At 31.7% G+C, this 24,443-nt stretch overlaps 1 protein-coding gene across 2 annotated transcripts in view; it reads right to left on the bottom strand.

Moving 5' to 3' along the window:
- Nucleotides 1–24,443, bottom strand: part of LOC105836803 (osmotic avoidance abnormal protein 3) — a 170,780-nt gene that overhangs the window by 101,402 nt on the left and 44,935 nt on the right. The window contains exon 3 of one of the 2 annotated variants that reach the window (XM_036285329.1): nt 1,310–1,596. The exons of the other annotated variant lie outside the window; for it this stretch is intronic. Coding sequence (XP_036141222.1) covers nt 1,310–1,596 — 287 coding nt within the window. The remainder of the gene's footprint in view (nt 1–1,309; nt 1,597–24,443) is intronic. 2 annotated transcript variants of the gene reach the window in all.

Below are 24,443 nucleotides of genomic sequence, written 5' to 3'. Positions count from 1 at the left end.
AAAAATATATGTTGTAAACATTATTTAAACAAGTTTGAGAAAATTTTAAGTAATTTTTGTGGTAAAAAAAAACCCGATAAAAAAATTTTTGAATTTTTTATGAATTTTTGGGGGGGTGATAGTTCTGAGATACCACTTTTATATTTTCACAAAAACATCTCTAGATCTTCTTTTTTAACACATTTTTTTTTTCAAATCAATCGGAGTGGTGGAACATGGTTAAAAATAATAATTCACACGGCGGCGCGGTGTAAATTATTATTTTTAACCATGTTCCACCACTCCGATTGATTTAAAAAAAAAATGCGTTAAAGAAGAAGATCTAGAGATGTTTTTGTGAAAATATAAAAGTGGTATCCCAGAACTATCACCCCCCAAAAAATTCATAAAAAATTCAAAAAATTTTTTATCGGGTTTTTTTACCACAAAAATTACTTAAAATTTTCTCAAACTTGTCTAAATGATGTTTACAACATATATTTTTTTCATTAAAATCGGTCCAACCATTTTCGAATAAAACCACTTTCTTTATTTTTCTTTCCCCCTCCATAACTCCCCCAAAAATGCAATTTTGTAACTAATATTTGGGGAAGTTTTACATCTCAAGGGTGCCAACTAATGATATCAATTTGAGCTCGATTAGTGCGGGGGCAGATTTCACCTGCTTATTCCGCTATGCCCTTTACAATAATCGTTTTTATAATAGAATGTTAAAATTTTTTCCTACAAATTAAACTTTTTTTTCAAAATTGTCTAAAATTTTCATTTTTCACTTTCTTTACATTTTCTTGTTCACCTAGAAGGTATAAGCTTAAAATTTAAGACGCACTTTGGTTTTTTGTTTTAAATTAATAGAACGAGCGTTATCCACAGGATTATACACAGTGCGCTTACTTTGGTGACAAGGCACTAGAAACATCGCGTTATTTTTACAACAAAATGTTTATATCTTTTTAGAAAAAATTTATTTTGTACTTTAAGATGTAAGTAAAACATGTCCAAAGTTTTGTAAAAAACAACTTTTATTATAACTGCAAAAAAATTATTGAAATTATACTATTTTTTCACCTCCTAAGCGAGTTTCCCCTCTTAACTCGTATTTCTCGATTCTATAATTCTCGATTCTAGAACACACACACACACACACACATTTTTTGCGCAATTAAGACAAATTATCTTCACACAATGTTTCTGTACGAATCAAAGGCACAGTTTATACTCGTGTTTGTATATATTTTATTTCTATTAAAATTAAATATTCTGCATTATGTGTTTTGATAAAAAACAGATTTAAGATTTTAAAGAATACCTTGTTTCGGAACTGGCGGTAGAAGTCGCCTCGAATAAATGTTCCAATGTACGTTCAACAAATCCTCGCATTGTGAATGACTTTCCGCATCCAGTTTGACCGTAAGCAAATACAGTACCATTGTAACCTTCTAAGACGGCCTCGACGATAACGGAACCAACATTTTCGTAGACTGATTCTGTCGTATCAGATGGGCTGAATGCAGCGTCGAATTGGTAGACTTTTCCAACTCCAGTAACATTTTCCAACGTGCAGGATTTTGTCGACGGATCAATCGTCACCACATTCTGCAACAAACATCAGTAACAAATGCCCATGCAGAGCCATAATTATGTAGAAATAACAGTACAACATCAAAGTAAAGGAACGCCCTAAAATGGAACTAAAGAAAAATTTATCTAACTACAATTAAAAATCTGGCTGTAGGATGCTGGAGATCGAATTTAAAATCAAGACATACGGTACTGTCTCGCTCTAAAAGTATACGCGTAGCGAAACCGACCAGGCATTCTATTAGGCATCTATTAGGTAAAGCGTCATTTTAGAAGACTCTTAGATCACCAAATTTCAATAACGGCTAAACCGATAAGGTTTTGAATAGGTTCAGTCGGTAGCTTGAGTTTGGTTTGTATAAAAAAAATATTTTTTATTTTTCTTGTACATATCCGACGAGCAAAAATATTTGCAATTCAAAATCTGATTAAACCCTTTGTTGACACTCTAGGTGTGAACCATCCATGCGGAAACTTTAATGCTCTGTACCTTCTTTTTCTTTTCTGATTTTGACGCTCTGTACTTTTTCTTTTATCTTATCTGGTTTTTTATTTATCGAAACAGCCTACCTTCCATATGCGAAATAAATATCCTTTTTTCAAGACCCAATAAAAAAAATTTTTTTTTGCTTAAAATATTTTATCTAAATAACAACTTTATAAATTTTTAGCTAATATTAAAATCTGTGAAAGTTACAATTATTTAAAAAATTTTCTCACTTTTTCTCGACGTATGATAAGCAAGAATTTGTTTACAAAACTATGATGAGATTTCATTGAAACAATTATTGCAATACATTCTAGAAATTGATCTATGATTTCTTTTTTAACAGTTGAATGCTTTATATGAAAATAGTAGTTATTAAAAATTTTTCTGAGTGTAAGCCGCCCAGTGTGTCAAAGTTGATCGAAAAAAGAAATGTGTCAACGAATAATAAATAAATTTTCATTTAAGAAACATTGTCAAATTTGTAGGTTTATAAGAGAGTTCAGAGACAAAATGAGAAAGTATGGTTCGTTGTTTCGACATTAGCGATCTTAGCTTCCTATAATAAGGAAGTGTCACAATACATTGTGAAGGGTCAATAAAACTTTACTCAGCTAATCAAAGTGCTATTAAGTTATTGCAATCAAATAATTTTCATGCGCGTTCGAAACATATTGATACAAAATATAAATTTGCAAAAGTATTAATTTCAAATAAATTAATTGATCTAAATTATATTTGTAGTGCAAACCTGGTAGCAGATTCTCTTACTAAAGGAGTAACAAGCAATAAAAATAATTTCTGTAACCTTAGTATGGGTTTACAAAATTAATGTACTTTGGTGTATACTATCTTTAACTTCAATTTCAAAGTGGACGTCTATAAAGGTGACACAGCCACTCTAGCACAATCCAAAAAAACTAACGTAAATATTTAGTGCTCTTTTGTGACTAATTAGTTGCTCTATTGCAGATTTTGTTGCTCCAGCCATTTTGGAAATGGCTGTGCTGACTTAAGTCTAAACTCAGCACAGCCATATAAAAAATAATAATAAACAAAATTCAACTAAGGATTCTTTCTGTTTGAATTTGTTGCTTTACTTCTAATGTAATTACTCAACTAGATTCAAAAAGATTATTAAATAATATACATGTACATAACTATTAGGGACAAGAATAAAATATCTTCACAGAATTAGTTGCTCGGTCAAATTCAGTACTGAAGTTCTTCTCAACTTAATTGCTCGACGGATATACAGTTTTTCAATTTGTTGCTAATCGTTTATTGCAATAAATGGGCTGAAAGAGTGGCTCTCGCGGAGCCGGCCCGAGATCCGAGACATGAACGCGGTTCAGCCGGTGCCCCGAGAGCACTCGAGGTGCCGAGTGGCCGAAAACTTTGCACTGGTGTAAGTGTGTGTGTGACTTTTCCATATAAGAGAGTCTTGTAGAGGAAAAAGCGCGCAGAATTTTGTAAAGAATCGAAGAGTGCGGATCATGCGTCTTGTACCCCATACTTATTTTTCAGAGAATAACGTATTTCATTTTCAAGTGATTCGGTGACATAAGTACAGTCGGCCAGTTCGATTTGAGAAATAACCTGCCTATTAGAAATTGCATAAATTTCTAGTTACCCCCGAAGATTTTATTTTCAATTAGTAGGATAATTGTTTTATTGTGAAGACTAACTTGCTACCTTCTATTGAATAGGATCTATTTTTGTCACGACGGTTCTGCCGCTTGGCGAGCTCGATTTATCGGTGCTTTAGGATACGTCGATATCTATCCGCGCCATATCTCTCTTACTTTCTACAAAGAAGGAAGGGCATAACGGCCAGTTTATCTGATAAAAATGGAAAAAGAAATTGTAGTTTTTCCGAGTGATAATGAATCAGTTGATGGTGAAGATTTTGATAGCGATTGCGACAACCCACCTGAGCCTACAGAAGAAATTTATTATTTAAATATTGACAATGGATCTGAAGAGAACATTTCATATGATGATCAATCACAAAGTTCGAGCATTGAATGGGAAAAACGTCGCAAATCAATGGATGATGTTCCTTTTACTGAAGAGTATGGGCCAAATATTGCAGATTCTGTTTCTTCATTGACTATTTTTCATTGTCTATTGTCTATTGATTTTATTGACTATCTCGTGAAACAAACAAATCTTTACATAAATAAAAAAAGTCAAGCGAATTTTGTATCAAGAAATGAATTTCTAATATTTTTAGGAATCAACATCCTAATGGGTATCAAGAAACTTCCTTCGTACAAAGATTATTGGTCGATGAATCGTCAGCTTAATGCTCCTTACACAAGTTAGTTGATGACCGTAAATCGTTTTGCATTTTTACTGAATCATTTCCACGTTAACGATATAAGTAAAGAAGTAAGCAAAGGACAACCAGACTACGATAAGCTTTACAAAATAAAACCAATTATAGATAAATTGAATGAGACATTCAAAAGCTGTTTCAAGCCGAATCAACATCAATCCATCGACGAATCAATGATAAAATTCAAAGGAAGAAGTTCGATAAAGCAGTGTAATGCTGCTAATTGTAAGCCAATAAAAAGAGGCTACAAACTTTGGGTTTGCGCTGATCAGTCTGGTTATGTTTGTGAATCTTAAATGTATTTAGGTAAAGGAAAAAATAAAACCGAAAAAGGATTAGCTGCTCGAGTCGTTCGAGATCTTACTCGAGAACTCGTTGGTAAATTTCATCACGTATTTTTTGATAATTTTTTTACAAGTGTTGATCTTATGATTTCTCTGGAAGCCGACAATATCTATGGTTTTGGGACAGTTCGTAAAAGTCGTATTGAATTACCAAAAGACGAGAAGTCTGATAAGCAGATGGAAAAAGATGATTATGAATATCGCACCTCTTCTACAGGAATTACCTGAGTAAAATGGATGGATAATAAATCTATTAGGTTTCTATCAGACTCTCATGATCCGTGCGAGTCTACCGTAAACCGGAAGCAAAAGGATGATTTTCCTCTGGCATTATCATGTCCAACTCTTGTTGCCAATTACAATAAACATATGGGTTACGTAGACAAAGTTGATATGTTGAAATCCACCTGTCACATCAACCGCAAATCAAAAAAATTGTGGCCCAGAATTTTCTGGCATCTTATTGATACTACTACTATCACCAATGCCTACATAATTTATGTTGAAAAATGGAACAAAAATAATTTGAAGTTAAAGATTTTAGATTAAAAATTGTAGAAGAGTTAGTTAGAAAAAGAATTTTGCTAAAGCTGGGAAGGAAGAGTCAACCACACGTAGCTCCTAACCACAAACTTCAAGTATCTCTGGTAAAAAGGCTATTAGAATCAGCGCATTTACCAGTGTACGGAAAACGCATGCGCTGTGCTCTTTGCAGCACCCAAAAAGATGCAAGGAGGACATTCTGGAGTTGCACAGAATGTAATGTTGGACTTTGTCTTACAAATGAATTAAATTGTTTTAAACAATTTCATTTAAAATAATCATTATAGCCCGATCTTTGTAACATTTTTTAAATGTTATATTACCCAGTTTATAACTAAAACAATTTTAAAAATAATTAAAAAATAAAAAAAGCAAAAAAATGGAACTGAAATCTCGCTACGTCTTCGTCGTCAGTTCTGCGTAACGCCATAAGCGGGACTCATTATAATTACTAAAAGTTTTGAATGTATATAAATTTATCACCTTCATCTTTTTTTGAACAATAATAAAAAGATCTGAAAACAGATATGCCATCAGAAACCTGAAACGGGAGCGGTGCACTTGCACACGGTTCAAATGGACACGGTGCTTTTGGACAAGATTACAGAGAAAGGGTAGCGGAAATGATGGAGCACTATAAAAAACTAGGTTGCTTAATAAATCTTAAATTGCATTTTTTGGATACTCATATCAACTACTTCCCAGAAAATCTAGGTGATTATAGTGAAGAAAAGAAAAAAGATTTCATCAGGACATCAAGGAGATGGAGCATCGATATCAAGGCAAGTGGGGTGTGAATATGATGGCTGATTTCTGCTGGACGCTCAAACGAAATGTCTCTGTAAAAGGGAAGAAACGTAAGAGAAAGCCAATGCACAGAACCTTCGAAAATAAAAGAGATATAATAAAAAAAGTGAGTGAATTTTCTACGCTATTCACAAAAGCTCAAACTTGTCATACGTATTGAATTTTCCTCGGATAATGTGATTACGCAAACCTGCACGTTCCGGATTATACATTTGTGATCCAAATTGCTTTTACAAGGTGTTTTTTGAGATTAGGAAAAAATGAGCCAATTCAGCAAATCTGATCTTGAATTTGGATTCAGTGGGTCAAAATACATAAAAATAGACTAGTCTAGTCCACCGAACCAACATTTAAAAAAAATTTTTTTGAGGTTAAGAAATTCGAGCTAATTTTGAAATTCTGACCTTGGATTCGGATTCAGCGGGTCGAAATACATAAGGATTGACTAGTCCAGTCCGCCGGATTAACCACTTTTTTTTGTGTGCTTGTGTAATTGTTGCTGGGTAAAGAAAAATTAAGTATTATTTTAAAAGTAAAAGGTAAAAGTTTGCAAAACCATACGGAAAACGGCTTTTGATGGAAATTTTCATTGCAATCTGCCTTAACGTACGCTTCATCGATACGCTTTTACATATATGTTCAGATTTAATAACTTTTTTTATAGGTAAAAGTCCGTATGATTGACGCAAATAATAAGCCGGTTGAAATGTTAGCAATGATAGAAAAAATGAAGAAAAGAATAACAGATTTGGAAAAAGAAAAAGAAGGCCAAGATAATCAACTCAAAGAACTGACGTCCTTAAACTTGGAGTTACAAAATGCGGTCATAAATGCCGTGAAAGAACATATCCAATCTATTAATGAGATAGTACAACAAAAAATTGTTAATGAAGTGCAAGATTTAAAAAGTAAGTGGATACGTGTCATGCTAATATTCAATCATTTTTTATTTTACGTTACTGTAGTGATGGAATCTATTTGAAGTATTTTGCAAATTTTAAAATATGCAAAAATGGACCAAGTCGTTATTCTCGAAAGCAACAAATATGTAAATTATAATTGACAATATCTTATTTTTCAGCTTATAAGCAATAGACACGTAATTGATCTAGAAGGATGGCAAAACAACGATCAGTATGTTGTGGGATATGTGCGGCATAGCAATCAAAATGTAAGATTTGTAAGATTATTAACTAATGTATTGTACATATTACTGTTATATTCTTCAGATACATCTGAGCAATGATGCTTAGTTACCCAAACATATTTATGACTCTGCCGAAGCGACAAGTAACACGTACGGGAAGTTCGTGAAACGAATGGCGATTGCAGTATTTGGGGTAAAGGTCCTGATAGTCTCATCCGTAACGGGAAAGGTATCAATTCGAACAATAGCGCGCAAAAATGAAAAGGCCCGACCTGCTTTCGATGCCAACATATTGGGCGCAATAAAAAGTAAATATTAATAATACAAATAATTTTATAAAAACTGAATTTGTAGTATGATAATTATTTTTATATACAATTGTCTAATTTTTAGAAATATTGCGGTATTGGATGCAAGAAAAAGATTGCATAAATCTGAAGAGGAATGTGATTTGGAAATGTACATTTGAAAGTAACACAATACATTAGTAGTAAGATTACCGAACTTCGCACCAGTAAGGATCCCTCAAAAGTAAAGAAAGAGAAAAGACTAAAGAAAAAACAACAAGGAAACATAGCAAAACAGTCATCAAGTGAAAGTGAATTGAAACTGACTGAAACTGAACCCATCGAACTACCAGATTCAGAACAGCTTGAAGAAGGTAAACATTTATTATATGTAAGAATGTATTTGCACGTTTGAATTGTAGACGATTGCAATATACAATTTTTTTCACGTAAGAATTTTGGATACAATCTGGTTTAATAGCCACGTAGCAGAGCAGCGTGTTCAAAGCGCTGCTGTGTAACATGGGTATATAATAAAAAATTATGTTTTTGGCCCCAATCATGATGCTGAAGGGATATATTAAGAAACATTTTATTCATAAATTTCGACTATGTTGTCTTAAATTACTTTCTATTAACTTTAAAATGAGTTATCTTCGTTATTGAAAGTTATAAAGTATTCAATGTACAAATTTCTGTATCCATATAGCATCTCGATTGTAAACAAAATGTCATTTTGACAAATTTAATCGCGTTTTCGCGAAACCCTTTCGCCATAGAAACATTCTTAAGGATATATTCAAATTCAGTATCAAAAAATCTTCTAAAAATGAGAATAAATTACATAAAATTATATATTGTAAACAGTATTTGTATATAAACACTCCCCTTCTAATTTTACTAAAATAATTTTTACTTAAAAACCTTTCGATTTAAATTTTAAATTATCAATCCATTGAAAACCAAAATTTTCAATCAGACATGCAACAATCAAAGGGACCTTTTTGCTAGAAGAAATTGAAAATAATGATGAATTACTGTCTCATGGTACCTTACATATATTTGAGTAACTTATTTCTAGAATTGCTAAATTATAACATATATGTATTATTGTATGGATTGTCGGACGTCAATTTAATTATCCTTTTGTTAATTTTAAATTTCTTTAAATCATAATTGAACAGTGTTTAATTCGTACGGATACCTAATATTTAATATTATACACAATTTAGTTATTATACACAATTAGATTATTCATGTCCAGTGTTCCTTTGCTTTGTGTACCCAAGTGATATTGGCTGAATAAATGTTTTGACTATTAATTAATTCATTTTTTTATTTTAATATTAATAATATTATATGAGCCTGTGAGAATGCAAGTGAATAAGTAAAAAATGTAAACAAATGGAGATTACAGCATATTCTGATTCATGAACCACTTGCATTCCCACAGGCTCACATACACACCCACGCACGTACACACACGCACGCACGCACGCACGCACATGCGCGTTATATGTTAAAATTCTACCAAGTATACCTTTCATTATATTTTTTATTCTACTTTATTAACAATAAAGTACGAAAAAAATGTTAACTCTAAACATATTGTTTAAAAAATCACTCGCTCGCGGCGTATGAAGAGGGACGATCGGCTTCCGGTTGGAAACGAGGACGATTGTTTTTTGTCGATGGCGTCTTTCCGGTCGCATATCGTGTGTGTGCAGTCACGTTTTTAAAGAGCTCTCCCGCTTTCTCTCTCTAAGAAAGTTATTTTATTACTGCTCTGAGTTTCGTGAATGATCGTGCTTCTAAAGGGGGTTCCATTCCTGAATCTGAGTTCCACCGCAGCTCGATTAAGAAATTAGTGGTGAAACTATAAGAGTTTCATAATCGAGCCGATCCAAGAAATAAATAGAAGCTCCGATTTCTGCCATTGGGGCGCATCCAATTATTAACGCACAAGCGTTATGTTTCTGAATTTTTGAGAGCCATAGGGGCTTGAAAGCCATTGGGGCTTTTACTGATTGTTCTCTAGCGATGAATTCATCACTAAATATTATGATGAGTATTTGTTAATCTGCATTCCGGTGAGTCTGTCGGATCCGACTTATTTTCCATTTTATTCTTTAATGGTTCGAATTGAAAATATATTTGTGCGTTTCTCAGTTGTTAAAAGTGTGAAGACTTTTTAAAAGAATTTAAGATCACGTTACTATTCGTCGTGTTACTTGTCTTGTTTAGCAATGTTCAAGTATTAAGAAGTTTATAATTTACATTATTCTTGGATTATTAAAATCAGTGATTTATAGAGTAAATTTGTGACCAGTCAGATCGAGAAAAGTTGTAATCTAAAAAAAAAAAAATTAAGTAAAGTAATTTCAAGAATTTAATCAAAACGCTCTTTTACTACTGAGTTCTTTTTTTTTTTATAAATTTATTATAAAACATTCTGTATGTGTTGATAATTTTTATAATAAGTTGATTGAATTGTATAATTTTTTGATAGACCATTTATATGTTAGTCAAATTGTATAAAATGTTGATTGAACATTTGTATATATTATGTAGGATTTATAATTGAATACTCTTAAATTTCCCTATTATATCATGACTTAATGTCACATAGTAGATTCATGTTATAATATTCCTTTAAACTTTTTTTATGAGTAATAATTTCTTGAGATTTAATTTAATACGCATTACCTATGTTAATTGATTTTATATTCTAATGTTACTATGTTATCTTTCCCTAATTAATGGAATGTATTTGTATGTTTATCTGATGCGCATTATTTATTTGATATTATATGATTTGTATTATGTCTTATTTTATCAACTGATTTATGTATTAATTAATGAAATGTTTCTTTTTATGTGAACATTTGCATTATTTTATTAATGTTTCTTTTTATGTGAACATTTGCATTATTTTATTAATGTTTCTTTTTATGCGAATATTCCGTTCGTTATAATATTTTCATATGTCTTCTTGTGATGTTTGTATTCTTTTGTTTTACCATAACGTACGTATTCAGTAATCGTTTGTAATACACTTGATTAATTCAAATTCTTTTAAGTCTACCAAATAATTTCTTTTAAAATACTTTTAGATATGGTTTAAGAAAGTTTATTGTTTTCACAGTACTACATGTAACATTATTCTAATAGTTTATCAAACACATATGTTATGAATTTTTCAATAATAGTTATTTTTTTCAGAAGCAGAAACTTTTGGGGATAACAAAAATGAAAGTGATAAAGATGAAGAGACGGAAACAGTATAATAATGTATGTATGTTCGTGTAATGACAGAAATAAAAAAATTGAAATTAACAATTTTTGTGTGCGTTTAGAATGTGTTTCTTATAAACAACAGAATATAAATTAGTTATACTCGTATAAATCAATTATACGCCTGAGAATCGGCATATTTTCTGTCTTATAAAGAATGGTAATTTCACTGTTATTGAACTATTTGAAGAACGCTCAGTCCCTAATACCAACTCTTTCTTTAAATTATAAAATTGTTCTGATACTTTTTAACTAGTCTTCATAGGCTTTTCGGATAGAACATGACAGAGTTTATGCGACAAAATAAAACGTAATTGAGATTTCTCATATAAGTAAAACTCCATTTAACGTGATATCTGATAATGTTCTTCGGATGAATCATGTTTTTTCACTAGAATACTAGATCATAATAAAGTCTATGCGACAATCAGAAAATGGGATTGAGAAAACGCGACAAGAACCATTAGTCTCGGTTTACAATAGATGCAGTAAGCCTTAAACCGTAGGAAATTGGTCAATCACAGTCGAGTGTGAGGGGAATAATCTACTATGACTGGTCAATTTCTTAAAAAGCTTACTACACCTATTGTGGGCCAGAATTAAGTCCCGGACTACAAGAGGTATAGTAAGCCTTAAGCCGTAAGAAATTGAGCAATCATATTGGATTATTCTACTCACATTTGACTGTGATTGGCCAATTTCTTACGGCTTAGGGTTTATTACATCTGTTGTAGACCAGAACTAAAACCTGATAACATAATAAAAACCGTTTGGATCATGTTTTTTGAATTCAACATGATAGAGTCTGCGAGAATCAGCATAAAACGGGAATGAGATTTCTCGTATGGGTAAAACATAATTCAACGTGATAAGAATTGTCATATCTTCGATCATGTTTTTCGGATAGAACATGGTAGAGACTATGCGGGATACAGGGGCTATGACAATTTTCAAATCAAAACTGATATAAATTTTCAAGCAATAGCTATATTGAATCTGATACACAAATTATATTGGTAAACGGGATTCATTATCATAAACTGTGCATCTGGTTATTATTACTCAGAGTGATTGACAATCTATCTGGAATATGTGATCGTCAATAGGACAAACCGCATCCAAACCTTGGATTCATCATGATAGAAATATGTTTTAAGTTATTAGGTGTACAATTTTGCTTTCGCCGTTTTTTTTCAAAATTCGAGGCTTTATTGTGAAAAACTGGTTATACATTTACAACTCAAAGTATTGTCCATCGCTGGCCACTACTTTCTCCCATCTTTCTGGCAGCATACGAATCCCGCGTCGAAAAAACTGGTCATCTTTTGAGACGATCCACGAATCGATCTAATTTTTCACTTCTTTATAAGAATGGAAGTACTGGTCAGCCAGGCGTGTGTCACTGATCGAAACAAGTGATAGTCAGAGGGAGCAATGTCCGAAGAATACGGTAGGTGGGGTAGAACTTCTCATTTCAACGTTTCCAAGTATGTTTTGACGGGCTTTGTAACATGAGATCGAGCATTGTCATGCTACAAAATCACTCTATCGTAGTGTTGCATTCGTTTGTCTTTCAGTGCTTGGCTCAAACGCATCAATTGCTTTCGATACCGATCGCCTGTGATTGTTTCAGTCGGTTTTAGTAGCTCATAATACACTATGCCGAGCTGGTCCCACCAAATACAGAGCATGACCTTGGAGCCGTGAATATTCGGTTTGGCCATCGTGGAAGCATGGCCGGGAAGTCCCTATGATTTTATGCGTATGGGGTTATTGTAATGAAACCATTTTTCGTCCCCAATCACAATACGATGCAGAAATTCCTTTCGTCTTTGCCTTTCAAGCAGCTGTTCACAAGCAAACGCCGTTCAACATCTCTCGGCTTCAACTCGTACACACACACACACACACACACACGGCACCCAATTTTCTTACTTCTGAATCATTCCCATAACTTTCAGGCGTTTTGAAATGGCTTGTTGAGTCACTCTCAATGATCCTGCCAATTCTTCTTGTGTTTGACACGATCTTGATCAAGTAATGCCTCGAATTCTGCATCTTCGAAAACCTTCTCTCTTCCACCGTCATGCCGCTCTTCGACGTCAAAATCACCGTTCTTGAAGCGTTGAAACCACTCTCGGCACGTTCTTTCACTAATAGCGGCCTCACCATATGTATTTGAGAGCATTCGATGAGCTTCAGCCGCAGATTTCTTCATATTGAAGAAAAAATTTAAACCTCCCGCAAATGACGAGAATTTGGCTCGTAAGCTGACATTTTCAATCGAGAATAACTTTATGCAGACACAAATCGACTAATATTTCGATGTTTACAAATGCCTAAGTTTATTGTATGATGTCTACGATCTATTTATTTCGACCACCACTTACAGCTACAGCCATCTATTGGAAAACGGTGGAAGCAAAGTTGTACACCTAATATACAATTTTCAATTGAAACTGATACAAATCTTCGGACAATAGCTATATTGAATCTGATACACAAATTAATCTGATAAATGGAATTCATTGTCATAAACTGTGTATCTGATTATTATTACTCAGAGTGATTGACAATCTATCTGGAATATGTGATCGGCAATAGAAAAAACCGCAACCAAATTTCGAATTTAACATAATAGAAATAGGTTTTAAACATGACAATTTTCAAATTGAAATCTAGAATGATTGACCATCTATCTGGAATATGTGATCAGCAATAGAAAAAACCGTTATAAAATCTTGGATTCAACATCATAGAAATATTTTCTATTAAGTTCTATTTTTTTTTCTTGAGCAGGGTGACGTGGTGGAGATAGGAGATAGAAGACCAAACGCACAGCTGTGCTGACCCGTGCTGCGATCAGCTGCGAATGCGTTCCGAGTTCCGAGCCCAAGTACACTCACGCGCTCCGTCTATCGTAAGCCATCCGTAAGTCAACCGCTTGGTTGTGTTCAGTTACGTTCGGTCGGCTCGGCGTGCCGAGTACGTTCAGCTCCGACTCTGAGGCGATTGCACCGTCTAATGGTTCCGGCAGTCTAGCGCGATTTCTGTCGCACGCGACGCGCGACGTAAATCGCGCTAGTGTACAGCCTAACAAAGGAGGCAGTATAATTGAGTTAAACACGAATAAAATCAATATGCAATATCATATTGATACTCAAAATTCATGATATTAAAAAAATACCGTATTTATTCGCTAAAATACCCTAAAATGCAGTGCAAATTTCAAACTCGTGTGCAATCAAACAAAAAACATCGTATCGACGTGTTTTTTTTAAATTGCTTAGAAAAAGATTAACTTTAAGAATCTGAATTAATATTAGCAAGATTTTAACGAGAAACTTGTGAAAATGATAACAAACTTTTACTTTTTTCAAAACAAAGAATATTTTTGATTTTTATGTGATACGAAAGGATCGCACTTAACAAGTCAAACTTTTGCCTCTCAGAGATTCTCAAAGTAGAGTCTTTGCCCTTTAATTTAAAAGAAGGTACATGTAATTTGGATGATTCTTCGCAAAGTTGCATCGCTTTAAAGATTACCTAAAAATTCGGTCAAAATTTTTGTCTCGTGTTTTTTTGCGCCAGTGTAGTGATTGTGCAATTTAATTTTTTTTTTTACATTAATAATACAAATTTAAAAATTATAGATTTCCTACTTACCGACATCAAAAAAAATTTTTAAGTTGCCAAAAATTCTTCTCGCTTATGTTTTTTTTCTAAAAGAAGCTTATTTTCAAAAATTGAACTAAATTGAAGATTAGACGTTTTTGAAACTATCGCCAATAAAACATAAGAAAAATAAGTAATAAATAGTAGCAAATAAAAACTTTAGATTCTAGTGCAAAATTAACTTGTTAAACTCAAAACTAAAAATTACCCTTCCCAGTAATGGAGACAAAAATTTGTCCAAATTTTCTGTTTTTATATTATATTATATATTAGGATAATATTTTCCAGTATCTCATATTAGGAACTATGGAAATTATACAAATATTGAAATTATACGTTTAAAATATTCAAGCCACTGACCAAATATCAAGATACAATAATTATACATAATATTAATACCATATTAAAGATGATTATCAAGTCACACATTGATATTAAATTATATTATTACAAACCTTTTAAGTAGCACATTGAAAAATTTTATTAAGCAACGGAAAGAACATTTTTGTATACATGGCCGTACGTGCGCTACGTGACTGCCATTTAGTAATTTCATGCTTATTATGAGAGTGCTCACATAAGAGAGTAACACTTATTTAAAAATGTAATAACGTTTGTAAAATAAATTAGTCTTATATCAGGCATTCTTACCCTACAGTTAGAGTTTTTCAACAATTTAGCACATATTTATGCGCAATCAGCAGAACAGTTAACTTCTGATTTATTAAGATTTGCAAAAAAACAATAATCAAGGTAGCTTCTTCCCCTAGCTGGCATTTTCTTCTAAGTTATATTTTTATTTTTATATGTTATTATGTGATACGATAAATGAATCAATATATCGAGCCAAATTGACCCGTTTATTGTATTATTTTTACTTAGCATTAACAAGCTCTTTATATTCGTGTGTTTTTGGTTATTATGTGGTAATAAAAAATAGTTGAACATAATAGCAAAAAATTTACGTTCGATAATCGGATAATAAACTAGGATAACTCACTAATACGGTAGATTTTCGCGGAAAAAGTTGTATACTCAAATGTAAAATTCCACATACGAAAATGTGGAACATTATCGGTTACAAAACTCTCAAATGGAACTATATGTTAATCCATGATAAATGATAGTCACAAAGTTGCAGTAATAGCACTCAAATTAGATAAAAAACGGACGAAACTTTGGAAAAATTCCAACTTGGCTGGATTTTTGCATACAGTGAGATATTGCTATTTTAAACAACCCCTCAAAAGTCCCCATCGATACCATGTAAGGAAAATTTTTTACAGGAGTTGAAAGGGGGGTGAAAAACAGTTTTTCACGAATATCTCGCAAAATATTGATTTTTTTACAAAAATAATTCAGATATAATTTGTAGCTTATGAAATTTGCTATTAAAAAGGTTCAATTAGTTTTTTTCGTAGGACTATCTTTTCCCGAGCAAAATGGTTTATAAGTTACACGATCGTATTTCATTGATAAAATGCACTCCTTTCCACACCTCCGCTGAGGTAGAGGTACCGGGCGCGTTTTTTTTATTATGTGGTATCCCCTATAGGTCTAATCTACATTTTTCTGCTGTTTATTTTATTATTAAATTATTTTTCGGTTTCGTCTATTTCTAAAATTTCCTCAAACTCTATGATTTTTGAGTTTGTTTCTTTCATTTCTTCCATTTCTTCCATTTCTTCCATTTCTTCCATTTCTTCCACAGCTTCCACAGCTAAGTTTATTGGATATATGTCTTTATCGCTGTTTGCATATACAGAGTGAGTTTTAATGGCTGTCCCAACTTTTTAGCATGAGAGATGGAATTACCGACTGCAATCTTAGTACACACATGTACGGCATTTGCACATGCATATATCGTACATGTGTGTATTAAGATTGCAATCGGTAATTCCATCTCTCATGGTAAAAAGTTGGGACAGCCATTAAAACTCACTCTGTATGTCTCCGGTGATACCTTCAACGTGATTTGTACAAGATTGACCATGGCAATTACCGCATACAGCTGAGCAACGCAAACCAACTTTTTTACAACTGCAGTTAAAGCCGCAGGCTTTAGAACAATTGCAGAAAATAATATTTAAGTGTATATCTGGCAGAAGGCAAAAGAGTTTGAATCGGTTCCAAAATTTCATTTATAATGATCCATCTCTAGTCTTCGGGATTAAGTTCATTTCCAAACCATTTTTGTACTTGATAGTACACACGGTATAAATGTTGTTGTGCAGCACTAGATGTTGAAGAAAGTGTTGATAATTGCACAATGCTAGGCAACAGGTAACTGACAATGAGGAAAAAGAGAATAAGAAGGGAAATAAATATCGTCGAATAATATGTCGTGTAGTGACTTATTGTTTCAAGGACTCCATTATTGCTACTGCCGGGCAACATGACAACAACGTGGCGAAGGTAATCATAAATAGAATTATTTATGAGGAGGATTTGGTTGCTGCTGAGGCAGGAATCATAAAGATTTCTATTTACAATTTATGCAACCTGCAACAGGAGGTAAAATTGGTCGTCCAAATGATTCGCGTTTAACTTCCGATGGAAGATATTTATTCTTACATTGAAAACAACGATGACTGTCAATTTACTTTAGAAGAGTTAAAAAATATATGCAAGGATTACACTCCAGATAATAAGTCTATTAAAAGCAAACTTGTAGAGAAATATGGAGATAGAATTATAATAACTACAAAAAGTATGACTTTGACAATTATCTGCTTTGTAGATGTTGCAGCATGATCTGTTAAATAAAGCGTGGTATAAAAATAAAAATCACACAAAAAAGAAGAACGTCTTCGAATTTTAGAAACAGCTGCAGCTATTATTCGCCAAGATATTAGATCTGTCACCGTTGAAAAAAATAATTATCCTCCTACAAATCAAATGTTCGATAATATAAATGATGAAATTCCATACAGTTTGACTTTTTTCTTGGAGCAAATTATTTTAAAAAATAAAAAAAGCACAGATTCATTTCAATTAAAGTGCACTTCTATAAGTCACGCTATGGCAGCAGTTAGACCAAGGTCATTTATGTCTCGACTACAATTAGGCCTATCTATATTTTTTCACCGGTGATCTAGACGTATTTTTAGATATTTTATCAAGTTTAGGCATGTGTACATAATATAATGTAACTATGTATAAAGCGTCTGCAGTTTTTCATCCTCAGCCTTATATTTTACCACCTCAAACAGGTGCTTTTCTTCAATTTGCCGCTGATAATGCTGATATTAATTTACACCATTGACGGTCATAATATTGTTTATATCATGGGAATAATTTAAATAATAATTCCATCAAGCGCAATCGTTGCAGAGCAACCAATAAAAAAATTGTTGACTAAACCCAGTGCGAACCCAGGTAGCAAGCTCACGTCATTTTGACGTCCCAAAATGGTCATTTACTGACTATTCTTGACGTCACGAAATGACGCCCTTATGACGTTAAAATGACGGTCGAATGTCACAAATTCCTGACGTCATGAAATGTACCGTATTTTGACGTCATGGAATGACGTGAACAATATGTTGTCAAAAAGATCTCTAAAAGATATCCTGTTTCTGAAAATAATAACATAAAGAGACTTTTAAAAGATAACATATAATGTCAGAATGTTAACCAATGCGTCGTTTTTTAAGAACAGAAAGATATCATGAAACTGATACCTAAAAGATTTCTTAAATCGGATATCTTTAAACTGCAACTAAAGAAAAATAAAATAAAATAAAAATTACATTTTTTTTAAATTGTTTTTATCAACAGCACATACTAAATTTAGGACAAATTTTTATTAATTAATTAAATTTAAATTATATTATTTTATTTTATTCTTACTTGCCGCTGGTAGGTTTGAACCCGGGACCTTAGGATTACGAACCTTGTACTCTAGCTGCTACGCCAATTTGACTCATCGATATGAGTACTTGTTATTGTCTACATATACCTATATGTTATAAACTGACGCAATTATATTATTTTTTATAAAAGCAATTAAATTTTGCAAAACATATTAAAAATAAATAGCATTAATTTATTTACTTATTAATTTCATTGTTAAATTTATCTTTTTCCATAACCTTAATAATAAAGGATAACATTTTCAAGAAACTTAAATGAAATTCTTCAATGAGATATCTCAAAGATGTCTCTGATAAATGTTACCATTTTGACATCATTTCCAAGATATCTAATGTTTGCTTAAAAAAGTTCTCTTAAAGTTAAATATAATATGCTTATATAATATGCTTATGCCTTACGCCTTAAATCTCATTGTAGACCGTGTCTAAAATACGTCTTAATGACGTCTTTATGTCCCGATTTTGGATGCGTGCTGTCTGGGAAAATAATCGTCAGATCATGACTGAAATATGACTACGAAATGACGTCACATCATGACGTCAATTTTAGGTCATGTAAAAAAATGGTCATTTTGACGACATATGACCAAATATGACCATTTTGGGACGTCAAAATGACGTAGGCTTGCTACCTGGGAAAGATATTGCTGCAGTTGCCCACGTACCAATCCATTCATATGAAAATTATGGAGATTCAGGATTTAAAAAAATTTTTGTTCAAAATATCAATTACAATGACGAAACAACTGTGTCTATGCTCCAAAATACAGGTATGTTGTGGATGTATGGAAAATGGAGTTGTAAATCTGAAGTACCTAGATGGAATGGATATATTCAGCATTTAACAAAAAATTATGAAAATTATTGTGAATCTTGAATCTTGTTTTTACCTTTCATTAATCAGCCAACAAGCAATTATCATATGATATATACAACTTTACGGTATGCTATTGACAATGCAAAAAAGTATGGTCACACCACATGTATTGTTACATTCGATCAACCTCTATATTTGAAAGCTCGAGAAATAGTAGCAGGATCACCTAAAACATCGGAATTATCAAAAATTATAGTGAGACTCGGAGGATTTCATTTACTCATGTCTTATCTTGGATCAATTAGTTATATAATGGGAGGAAGTGGTATCAAAGAAGTTCTTATGACTATTTATGCACCTAATTCAATAGATAAAATACTTAATGGCCATGCTTATGCTCGAGTTGTAAGAGCTCATACATTGCTACATCTAGCTCTGTCAATAATAATATTAAAAGATGTGGACATAAACGATGGTGCCTATGAAAATCTTAAAAGTGCCATCAATTGTATATTGGGAAATACAGCAACGTACGACGACATTGAAACTTTGGATGATAATGTTGGAGCTTTACTAGACCAATTTAATGAAAAGCTACTTATATATGAAAAAAGAGGCCCCACAGAAATTATGAATTCAATATTTTCGAATGATATCTATTGCAAAAGAATTCATAAGGTCTGAAAGAATGGCAGATTGGCAAGCATATTTGAATGCTGTTAAAAATATGCTTCCATACTTTCATGCATCAAATCATTTTTTTAATGCTAAATCCGTATCTTCAGGATATGTTAAAATTGGAGAGTAGTATGGAAAAAAGTGCTTTTGACAAGTTTATTAACGGATTTTTCACAATTCAACGTACTAATAAATTCAGTTGTGGAACTTGGAGCGACATGGTCATCGAACAATCATTAATGAAATCAATAAAAATAAAAGGAGGTATTTCACGAGGAAGAAGTACTCAGGCAAGTGTAGTGTGCAAATGGATATATGGCATGCATGCGATGAATAATGTGTGTGAAGGAATAGAACAACTTTGTAATGTTGGAATGGATACAGTAGACCAGCATGTCGACGCAAGAGATGTTTGTATAGAAAGAGACAATAAGAATGTAGAGAAATTAATAGAATGGTTTACAACTTACAATCCCTTTCCGCAAATAAATCATATTATGGCAATAAATAGTGGAATCATCGGTGGTAATGAAGTAAATTGTCATAACACTTATGAAGTTGGCCTTATCTCTATACAAAGTATGATTGGTCAACAATTTAGTAACGTCAAATTAAAACGCTCGAACAGAGTTGCATCACTTTTAACAGTCTCGAGTTCTATTAAATTCCACAATACAAAAGTGACTGTAGATCCACTTTTTTTATTTCAACGAATTAGTATAACAAAAAAATTTGATAATCAACTTCAAGAATTCTTGCAATATGAATTAGCTCCATATCCATTAGCACTTTTTGATGAATTAGGCATGCGTAAAACTAAAAATTCATCCTTTTACGAAAATTTCAAGCCCATTGTTGAGTTCAATTTAGAAGATGATACATATATCATTGATGGAGGATTTCTTCTACATCGTGTTATATGGAATCCAGAAAGTACATTTGACGGCATTTTTGTTACATGTATTAATTATGTTTGGAATCATTTTGGTTCCAATGTAATTATTGTATTTGACGGTTATAAGGATAATAGTAAAAATACAAAAACTATGGAACAACGACGTCGATCTGCTAAAACATCTATAGAAATCTTGTTTGATGCTTCAATGACAGTTCTAATAAGCCTTCTAATAAAAAAAATTTTTGTCCAATAAAAACAATAAAAGTATGTTTATTTCAATGCTGTGTGAAAAATTTAAAGCTGCTAACATCAGCGTGAAACAAGCTTAAGACAATGCTGACGTTCTCATTATTGATACTGCACTAGAGCAATGCCATGCAAATAAAACAATTGTTGTAGGCGAAGACATCGATTTATTAATACTATTAGTTGCTCGAACTCCAGCTGATAAAGAAATTTATTTTCTGAAGCCAGGAAAAGGCAAAGTTGAAAGAAAAATATATTCTTCAAACAGCTTTGATACATTCACAAAAAGTAAAGAGCATATTTTGTTTCTACATGCAATGACTGGGTGCGATACAACGTCTGCATTATTTAATAAGGGCAAAGGAAAAGGTTTAAAGTTACTTGAAAAACGAAGCGATCTGATTAATTGCGCAGAAGTTTTCAAAATACCAAAATGTGCTCCACAAGAGATTTTTAACAGTGGAATACGCTTCATTTTAACAATGTATGGTGCTCCATGTAACGAAGTATCAATTGATCATTTCAGATATTTCTTCTTGGTAAAATCTACAAGATTTAATAAGGCTGCAAAATTATCAACACTTCCTCCAACATCTAGTGCTGCACAACATTTATACCGGGTGTACTATCAAGTACAAAAATGGCTTGGAAATGAATTTAATCCCGAAGACTGGAGATGGATCATTATAAATGAAATTTTGGAACCGATTCAAACTCTTTTGCCTTCTGCTCCAGATATCTTAAATACTATTTTCTGCAATTGTTCTAAAGGCTGCGGCTTTAACTGCAGTTGTAGAAAAGTTGGTTTGCGTTGCTCAGCTGTATGCGATAATTGCCATGGTCTATCTTGCACAAATCAAGCTGAAGGTATCACCGAAGACATATATGTAAACAGCGATGAAGACATACATCCAATAAACTTAGCTGTGGAAGCTGTGAAAGCTGTGGAAGAAATGGAAGAAATTAAAGAAATGGAAGAAATGGAAGAAACAGACACAGAAATCATAGAGTTTGAGGAGATTTCAAAATAGCCGAAACCGAAAAATAATTTAATAATAAAATAATCAGAGCAGAAAAATGTAGATTAGGCCTATAGGGGATACCACATAATTTAAAAAAAAAAAAAACACGCCCGGTACTCTACCTCAGCGGTGGTGTGGAAAGGAGTACATTTTATCAATGAAATATGATCATGTAACTTTGTAAATCATTTTGCTCGGGAAAAGGTAGTCCTACGAAAAAAATGAATTGAACATTTTTTATAGCAAATTTTATAAGCTACAAATTATATCTGAATCTTTTTTGCAAAGAAATCCATATTTTGCGAGATATTCGTGAAAAACTGTTTTTTACCCCCTTTTAACCGCTGTAAAAAATTTTCCTTACATGGTACCGATGGGGACTTTTGAGCGATTGTTTAAAATAGCAATATCTCACTGTATGCAAAAATCCAGCCAAGTGAAAATTTTTCCGAAGTTGAATGCTAATTTGACTGGGCTATAAATAATTGCAGTAAATGGTTAAACGACTATATTCGACTATACAATAGTTAAAACTATAAGGTACAACAGTTAAATTTTGAATAAAAAAATGAAATTGAAATAACGTTATAAGTTAATGTTAATGCTTAATATTATTATAATATTTACATTACAGTTAGCATGTTACACAATCTTTAAAAATCATACCAAGTGAAGAAAATAATTTATTTCTTTGTTATGTTATTTAATACGTTTTTTAAATAAACTTTAATAACCCCTTTTTCAATTAAAACTTTTTTTGTTGTATTATAAAATCTAAATAACTTGAAATTATAGGTATATATATATTGTATATTTATATGTACATAAGTTGTAAAAAAATCTTAGTGCGTATGAAATTTAATAATAATACTAAAAAACATAATCAGTAATTAAAAAAATTAAGTATTTAAATCATGAAAAGTATATATATTAAATATAAATACAGATATAAATATAAATAAATAAATATATATATATATATATACATAAATAAAAATAAATATAAAAAAGCAACAGAAAAAATAATAGTTATTTTAAATTAGTGAAAACTGATTATATGATTTTAATGAGAAACGCATATTGAGTGATATTTTCAGAAAAAGTTTGTTTCCCCCATTATAAAAATCGAGCGAGTTTAATGCTAAATATAAAATATGATATAATAGTGTTCCGATCATTGATAAGAATGCATATTAACGATGCGTATTAACACATTGTTTTCTTTTGCTAGGATGGATATAGATACAGTAAAGTTGTGTGTGTGTATAAATGAATTACGGTAATATGGATTACGTATATAAGTTCATAAATTATTTAGCGATTCACAAGGACATTGTGTGCACAAGTTATATATCTCTATTATAGTCATTCCTATGTACGTAGTACTCCTAGTAGTAGTATTTTAAAAATATTTATCCAAAAAATATTTAAACATAAATTAAACAGTAAAATAAATAACAAATGAATAATTTTATACTTTATGTTAAACAAAATATATTTTAAAACTAAAATAGCTCATGCAAAATTTAAATTTCTTCAAAATCTACATAAATATTTTACTTTTTTAAATAAATTTTTTAAAATTATTTTGTTAAAAACTGATAAAAATTGCGATTACTAAAATATTGCATGGTTATAAAATATTATGTGTGTGCATGTGTAAAAAAATTTATTTATGACGTATAAATTATGTAGCTGTCTTTTTAAAATTGAAAGGTACAAAGTACTGAACGCATGAGTTGCAATGTTACTAAAGCAAAAAAGTGTGACGAGTACATTTACATGTGTGTGTATGTGTGTATACCTACGGAACCTGTGTTGTCGTTTACAGGGAAGAGTGACTTGGTCGTACTATCGATTTGGCACATATTTCACCCGCTATCAATAAACGGCTTATAAATGTAGTGCTGCTTGTATTACATGCAACCACACAAGGATGTTATAAAGATTTAAAAAATGAAAATTTTTAAGCTATTTTTTGAAAATCCAGCGTGTTGTGTGTGTAATATAATCTGCAAAATATTGAGAAAAAAATTGATATTTATGACCATAATTTAATTATTTAAACAAAAGTAATATACGTTTAATACAAGTAGTAAGTTTATCAACATTTTTTCTTTTATAAGAACAGAAAAAGAAAAGTAAAACTGATTAATATAAAAATTTTAATAAAAATTTATTTTAAAAAAATATCAATATTATGTCTGTTCCAAATTAATCATTTATTGAAAAATATCAAAAAATCTATTATCAATTATATTCTAGCATATATATAGTGATCAGATAATTTATACCTGTTCAAGTAATAATCAAATTATTAATTAGATTTTAATTTTATTCAATTATAAGTTAAATATTTAGTTTTATTACTTTTTATATTTATAGCAAAGACCATTCGCTT

Source organism: Monomorium pharaonis, chromosome 4 (genome assembly GCF_013373865.1).
Source record: "Monomorium pharaonis isolate MP-MQ-018 chromosome 4, ASM1337386v2, whole genome shotgun sequence".
NCBI classification, from domain to species: domain Eukaryota; kingdom Metazoa; phylum Arthropoda; class Insecta; order Hymenoptera; family Formicidae; genus Monomorium; species Monomorium pharaonis.
Note: the sequence above shows the minus strand (reverse complement) of the source record. Positions and strands in the feature narration are given on the sequence as shown.